This window comes from Podarcis gaigeae (genome assembly GCF_964106915.1).
Source record: "Podarcis gaigeae genome assembly, chromosome: 4".
In the NCBI taxonomy this organism is placed as follows: Eukaryota; Metazoa; Chordata; class Lepidosauria; order Squamata; family Lacertidae; genus Podarcis; species Podarcis gaigeae.
In genome coordinates this window covers 46721853-46730003 of record NC_139677.1, presented here as the reverse complement: position 1 = coordinate 46730003, position 8151 = coordinate 46721853, and the positions used below count along the sequence as shown (strand labels likewise).

At 39.2% G+C, this 8151-nt stretch overlaps 1 protein-coding gene across 8 annotated transcripts in view; it reads right to left on the bottom strand.

Moving 5' to 3' along the window:
• Window positions 1-1515: 1515 nt before the first annotated feature.
• The window catches only part of LOC310842413 (uncharacterized protein), a 32564-nt gene continuing 25928 nt past the window's right edge, over window positions 1516-8151 (bottom strand). For all 8 annotated transcript variants that reach the window (XM_083734352.1, XM_083734359.1, XM_083734353.1 and 5 more), the window contains 3 exons: window positions 6780-6939; window positions 4208-4444; window positions 1516-1778 (listed from right to left, as the gene is read on the bottom strand). In XM_083734352.1, coding sequence (XP_083590478.1) covers window positions 1721-1778; window positions 4208-4444; window positions 6780-6939 — 455 coding nt within the window. In that variant the 3' untranslated portion in view covers window positions 1516-1720. The remainder of the gene's footprint in view (window positions 1779-4207; window positions 4445-6779; window positions 6940-8151) is intronic.

Genomic DNA, 8151 nt, shown 5'->3' with positions numbered 1-8151 from the left:
AGAAACTCTTGCTTTGTAATCTTCAGGCTTCCACATTTCAGTCACAAGGTGCAACTAAGCACACCATCAGCTGCTTCTATAGGTTGCTGAACTGATGCTAGCTAACATTTCAGCATGGCTGAGATCCAGAGTGAGCTAAAGGATCTTGCCCTCTTTAGCAAAAATCTGCTCCCTCAGGCTGTATCCTTAACTATGGTTCTGTCTTACACAGGAACCAAAGCCAAGGCACTATTACCATAAAATCATTTTAGATTCAGTGTTTGCCGTGAGAACTTACTTGCAGGTAGTTTTGGACAGGGCAGAGGGTAACTTAGATCAGTGTTTCCCAACCTTGTGCCTCCAGATGTTTTTGGCCTACAACTCCCATCATCCCTAGCTAGCAAGACCAGTGGTCAGGGATGATGGGAGTTGTAGGCCAAAAACATCTGGAGGCACAAGGTTGGGAAACACTGACTTAGATAATGTTAATATGAGTAGTGCAAGGGAGGGCTGAAGTTAATCACCTGGGGCTGTTTCAGGTGCCTTGTTTTTTGGTCTCCCTTAGGTAATATAAGTGCCTTGCCTATGATCTGAGCTGAAGCACAAGAGCCAAAGGACTCTTAGCTACGGCTGGGCAAAATCCTTGTTTAGAATACTTGGAGCGGCTCTTGTTGCCATTTTATGATGTCACTTCACTATTTCATCATAGATCCAGCAGGTCCAAGTACCAGTTCAAGCCAAGTGATGAATTAGGAGCTTGGTAGACAAGATATATGTAATCATGTCTTCTGAACCTATGGCTGATAAATATCAAATTCCAAACAATGTAAGCTAGGTCCATTTTTACTACCAGTGAATAATAAATTCTCATGCCTAGTCAGATATACCAGCTCCTTCGTACTTAGGTGGACTTTTCTATTACTACTGCTAACAGGAAAAGGTTCCAACTCTTGCCAGGCACTCTGTTATGACTGGTGCAATGGTACAGTTGATTTAGAAGTGCTTGAAAACTAGCTAAAATTTATTTTCATACACCAGTACTGTGAATTGTGAACCCAAAGAGGGAGAAGTTGTTTACAAATGTGCTCCCAACCATGGTAGATTCAATTCAGCAAGTTTGTGATAAGCATTTCTCTAATTTTCAGAGGGATAGCTTTATTAGTCCGTTGTAGCTATTTATGAATGGTGGAAGAATCCAGATTCTTTGCTATCTTGGGCTCATTTGCTATCTGGGGCTACTTCTTGTACACAGAGGCTATCCTAGCCATGCCTTCAGGTACATTTTTTTAAGTGGGGGTGGCGGGAGAATCAACAACTGTATCTGCAGTTATGATTGCATATTTTTCCTAATGGAAAATCATGGAAATCACTTCAGCTGTTTTTGTTTACCACTTTGTTCATGTGTTTCCATTCTCTGTAAAAATATGTAAGCAATCATAAGCTTGATTGCTCTACATGGAAAAGAAAATAAACTGTTTTAAATCAGTTCATTGGGGGAATTCATACCTATTATGACTTGAGTCCAGATGTTTGCTGTTTGCATTTTCAATAATAGTATAACTAGTTTTATTTTACAAAAAAATACAATACTATAAAATGCTCAAATACAACTTGATAAAAATGGAAGAAATACACTGATGAACAGAGTTCTAAACACTTTGTTTCTTCTTTGCAGCAGAAGCACAATATATTGGAAGGCTTTAAAGTCCATGCATTCATTGTTCAGGATGTAGTGGAATCGTTATTCCCAGGCAATAATGATTTTGCTGAAGTTAACAAAAACTCCTTTTTTAGGGGCACTGGAAAACAAATTTTGAAAGTCAGTAATGTGGATATGGTTCTTTGACGTGACTTTTTATGACACAAAGTTAACTAACCAACAAGAGTTACAAACTCAATTTACTCAAGTTACTTTGATGGTCATGCAAACAGAAATCTGCTGCTGGACAGTGTTTTCTGTTTGGATTCTTAAAGGCCACAATTTAAAGACAACAAGGACATTTTTGCATGACAGGGGGAAAATGCACAATTTTCTGTTAGTGGGAAACCCTTTACCAGGACCAGCACTATCTTTTAATTGTGACTTTAGTCTCTCTCTCTCTCTCTCTCCCCCCCCCCCCCCCCGCCCATAGGGTGGAATATCTTTGCTGTTGAGGATAGTTTCTATTTCACCACTTTATCACGTATACTCTGGGAGATACAATAGTGGAGATGTATACTGTAGCACTGGTAGAGACAGGAATAAAATAAATTGAGGAAAGGGTCAAGAAATGATAAGGCATTGCTGAAAGTAGATATCAGGGTTATTTGAGGGGATAAATAAACGCTCCCTGCACTGAAGTTACAGCCATTGCTCAGGCAGTAAAGCTAGTATTAAAATTTTGAAGAGCACAGCATGGTTCAGACTTGGAATGGAGATACAAATTGCTAGAGATGGCCAATATGGTGCCCTCTAGGTGCTGGACTACAGCTCAGCAGGGATGCTGAGACTTGTAGCTTAGCAACATTCCAGCAATTTAAAAGCACTCGTTTTTTACGTACTAGTTTTGTCTCCACAAACTCTGGGAGAGACTCCAGGAAAGCAAAGCCAGCTCATGTGAAGCTAATGTTTTGAAAAATGCACAAGCAAGAATACACACAACTCAGCTACTTCTTAATTATTTTAAGTTATGAAAAAGCAAGGCACAAGCCACCATGCTTCCCTGAACTTGAAAATATTAAACTAATATGGATTTTGGAGTTTTAGTTGGCCTAGCAAATGCATTGCCCTAATACTGATTATGGAGAATGTGAGTTCCTTTTACATCCCCCACAGAAGCCTCTGGCAGGCTTAATCTAGTCTGGAGGAGTTCTGCAAAGATTTATGCAGTCTGAAGAAAAACTAGTGGGTTCATGCACTTGCAAATTTCAGCAACTTCTGCCAAAAAGAAGGAAAAGTAATTTTTAGATTCACCATGAGAATGAATTTGTTTTATACAAAGTGCCTCTGAACCCAAAGCACAGCTCTTCGTGACCCCATGGACCAGAGCGCGCCAGGCACTTCTGTCTTCATATATTATATATATATGCACAAATATAAGGTGAATCTTGGGCTCATGCACACACCTCGTGTTTATAGAGCTACTTTGAACTATAGAATTTCTGAGTGCAAGCTTTTCTCTCTAGTGATGCACAAAGCAATTTGTTCTTTAGAATTTTCATAATGTCCATTATATAAAGGAAGTTCTCAGACATTTATAATACATAGATATAAAATAATTGATTGGAGGCAGAAAGTGGGCAGAAACAGGCATATATAGAGTGCCAGGAAAACATCACATTTTCAGGATTTTTCTCCTACATCCATTGCAATGCTTAATAGCACCAGTAAAACTTTTTCTTAGATTTATTACCCACTTCACCAGACAGACACAGGATGAGATACAAACAGTTTAAAACGAATTACAATCACAACGAGAGTGGGTTCTAGAAATATGTAATAATGCAAAATGAAGGTGCCAGACACCTCTGTAGGGAGGGAATTCCAAAACTCCCACAATTATGGGAGGGAAACATTTAATACCTTGTAGTTGATGGTGTAAAGCATTTACACATGTTTTAAGTTGCAAATGGTGCATTTACAAATCTCTGTGAGAATAATACTTTTTAAATGTTTGATAACAGCACATTAATTTGCCATCACTCCAAATTAGGAGTACAAGGCATGGTTACTGTTTGATAAAGTGCAAAAAAAAATGTGAAATTCTAGTCTTGATGAGATGGTGACACAGGATTTCCCACATACTTTGCTTTTTCCATCTCTTGCACACCAGTTTTTACAGGTGGGAGGATGCAAGGTACTTGCGTTTACACTGATAGCAATGCTTAACACAATTTGCTGCAGACAGTAGCTAAATCCTGAAGCTGTCATCAATAAAAAGTGAACTTACTGCTATTGTTAGTTACTATACTAATTCTAAGGAACATGCCATGAACCCTGTCCTCACCAATAATATATTCAATTGAGTAGTATAGCTTTTGTAATGTTGTATTTTGTGCAATACTTCAAAACCAAACTTGCCAACACACATTTGTGATCCATTAGTGGTTGCATATTATGCATGGTAAAGGTAAAATGTTGAACAAGAAAACTGAAATTGCTTTATTTCTACCCCTGGGGAAAATTGGGTTCGGGGTGGGAAGGGAAGATCTCAAGTATACTATTGCCAGGTAGAAGAGTAAACTTTACCAAAGAAAGTAGCGTGTTCCTTGAAAAGTTCCATCATGCCTTCCTATTTGATCCCCTTCCAGCTCTATTCCAAGGTAGTCCTCTTCTCTCCCCAAAAGTGGTCCCAAATACTTAACAGTTCCCTTGCTGATTTTTCCTGCTGGGCATGAAAATTTCACTAGGTTTCCAACTTTCAAGTCTGTAACATTCCTGGGTGCAAATGGTCGTCTTGATAGTGCCGCCTTATCTAGACGAATCCTGGGATAAAAAGTTGTAGAAAATCAATAGCTATCCTTTGAAAGACGTAAGAGTCCTTTTTTTTTTTTTTTTGGTACTCCAGCACAATTTTATTATTCAGACTCTTCGTGATAACCAAAGAATCCTACATATCTTATGAACAAACTAGACATGACAGGGGGAATTGGGACTGAATTTCCCAACAACCTTTTGCAGAAACAAAATTGGATTGGGCCATGTTGCTGAGTGTTTACCCTCACAATTCCATTTCCTTCAGTCAGGCCCCCCTACCCCCAAGCTAATGTTAATTTGTAGGAAGGGCAAGGATTGACACCTATATTGTTCCCATCTTCTTCCCATTCTGGGGATAATCACAGTTCTGTAAATATTTAAATAGGAGAAATGCCCACGGGGAGAAAGATGGGTACAATATGGGTGCCCATATTTTTCTCTCCTCTTCTTCACAGCTTCACTGGATGGTATTTATATCTGTGAAATGACATGCAAGAAAATGGTTACACTCCTCTCCCATAGTGCTGTGGTTCTTGTACAATTTGTGGACCCACATTGCTGCTTTAAAGTGTATAAAAATACCTGAGATGTGACCACAGATCTCTCACATCATGTCTACTTTGGCCCTTACAGGTACCTGATAAAAACAGTTGTTTTCCTTGAACTTATATGCACTCTAACACTGCATTCTCATTGCAACTTAAGTAAAAGAGCCGTGATTTTTGTGTGTGTGTGTGTGGGGTAACAATAACATCTATTCAAATTCTTTATTCTAACAACATGTGGGAATTTTCATGCACAAAATTAGGGGACAGCTGGCTGCTATTTGGACTGCAGAAGAAACAAGACACAGCCCTGCTATTCTGATGTAAGCCACAGCTCTGATGTTACAGGGAAGTTGCAAGAAAAATCTTTTATGCAGCAGGTTCTTTCACCTTCAACCAGTGGTAGCTGCTGTACACATTTTAACAAAATCAAACTCCTTTCTTGGCAAAACTTACTCTGTGTTTTAAACGGTAATGATAAATGAAAGAGACTGAGGACAAGCTGCTTCATTTGTCTCTAGGAAAGCAAGGAATTCATTATTATCCTTGTAAAGGATTAGGGAATCACTGCAGTATTTGTGGAAGATTTGGATTTAGGTTTGTCCATGCCTCTCTTTAATAGCATTATAGAAGGTCTTTTTAACAACACTGCAGGACAAATAAGAAAGGCAAAGGAGGAGGCACAGATCTAAAATGCTACCCGCTGTATGTGGGTCATGGAAGGGTCCTGGTCAGACAGAATATTGGACAAGAAATAGAATATTGGTCATTGTTTTTAAATGCTTTTATTCTACGGTATTGCCATAGGATCACCAGGTTTAATGAAGAGAGGGATAGAAATGAAATAGTTTTTTACTGTACGTAGCTTTGTATTTTTCATGTGGAAATTGCAGAAATAAAGGGCCATATTCCCTCATGGCCAACTTTTCAAAGCCAGCATTCACATGGTGTTAGGTCCAAAGAAAAAAGTGGGTGCAGCAATGGAAACAATGCTTTATAAAATGTGACACATTCCAAACACACAAAGCCAAAGGCTTCTGCATGCACAGGCCCCTCTCTATTGCACCAAGCAGGCAAGCAAGGGGCATTAGAACAACTCAAGGGCACATTCTACTCCAGCAGAATTACTCAGAGGGCGTGGAGTAGGGCTGGTGAGGTGTGTGACCTAGGGAGAGTCCAGAAGGGTTAGGGGTCCCCCTCCCCTGTGCTAAAGAGAATTTTTGGTGGTGATCTTTTCCTGTCATTTGTAATGTTAAAACCATCATGCAGTAGGCTTGGATTGAGATTTAGGTATGTTTTAGTGCCTATCTTGGTTTTGGCTTACTTAGCATTAAGGGACTCCCTATGCTACTGCTTCCCCTTCTATTCAGTGGTTTTGCTGGAGCAATCAGTGTGCCCACAGTTGTCAATCCAACACCTGCCACTCATTCAGTTCCACATAGTTCTCACAGCCCTATCTTTCTGAAGTGAGCCTAGCATTATAGCCATAAATTGAAACAATCCTAGCTGTCGCATCTTGGAGCGCACATATCATGACTGATCTCATCTAATGTGCTGGCTGACATCTATACATAATCAGAGCAAAGGGGAAAGATAGTCCTTGATTTTGTGATGAGCTCAAGCCCAGCAGACATGTTTCTGTGCTTTCCTGCTTTAGCTAGACTGTTGCTGAAGAGTTACTTGACCTCTTTGCATTCATTAAGTTGGCAGTACTACACATTGTGGGGTCTCAACCTTTTTCTCTACAGCAGAAAACTACATTTACAACACAATCATATTCATGTCCATTCAATTCTTACCTGTTTGGATAATATTTATTGCAAGTGTCCACTTGAGAGACACCACTCGAAGATGAACTTGAGATGTTTTGATCATAGTTCTCATGACTTGTTTGATTGTGTTGAGTAATGCAAGGAAAGTTGCTGCTGCTCGCCTCTGTTACTTCTTCAGATGCATCATCTTGATTAAAAAAAAAAAAATTACACTGCAGACGTCTGATCTCCCTGGAGACCAAGAGATGTGACGATAGACTGCTCTGCCTCCTTTCTTTTAGCAAATGTTTGTGCCACTGGGGAAGTGGTAATTCTGCATTGATTTGTTTTGGATGTTGTATGTGATGCCAATAAAAGGTTTACGAAATATGATTAAAAAAACATTAAAAAGCTGCTCAAAAATTTGGGTCAAATCTAGTTGCAAGGTTTTGTTCAAGGATGCCCAACTCAAATAGGTAATGTGGAACCAGTTCCCTACCAACATATGCTCAGGGAATATTCTATAATTTTGTGTGCAAAAAACTAAAAAACCTTATCTCACCTCAGATACTTAAGTTGTAAAATTCTAGATATTTATCTTGGAAACCATTAAAGTGCATCAATCCATGGTTTGTTTGGTTGTTGTTTTTTACAAAAAATGCTAGAACACTGTAATTTGCATAGCCTGCTCCAGTGCACTCAGTTTGATCAAACGTCTCTTTACTTGCCACACTTCTTGAACCCATATCGCTAATTTGAAAGGGGACAAAGGAAGAGACACTGATGTGGCCTCAGTCATTGGCTAGTCTGCTTCATAGCCCTGGAGATGTCACTGGACGTATTGGGGATTCTTGAAGGCCCTGATAAACTCCCGGGGCTAAAGGTTTGACTTTCCTGGTTATTTCTGTGCTCTTGGAAAAATGATATGGAGTTGCCAAAAGCACATTTGTTCAAATAATAAGATATACCACTACAGATATATTGTGACAACTCCAAGGATGAAAATAATAGTTAAATCTATTGGTTAGATAAGAATAGATAAGATAAGAATGGTCAGATAAGATAACCCTGAGATAATCTTCTGAGGCCCTTCTTCGTGCCTCCTCCACAACAGGTCCAGAGGGTGGCAACACAAGAACGTGCCTTCTCTGCAGTGGCTTCCCATCAGTGAAATGCTCTCCCCAGCGAAGTTTGCCTGGTGCCTTCATTATACAACTTTAGGCGCCAGGCAAAAACATTCCTCTTTAACCAGGCCTTTGGTTCATTTGATTGACATCCTATGCCCTTTTACAAATATGGTGTGTGTGTGTTACTGGGTTGTTTTTTTATTTTGATTATGTACTTTATGGTTTTATATTCCTGCAGGTATATGGCAGTATATAAATAATAATAATAATAATAATAATAATAATAATAATAA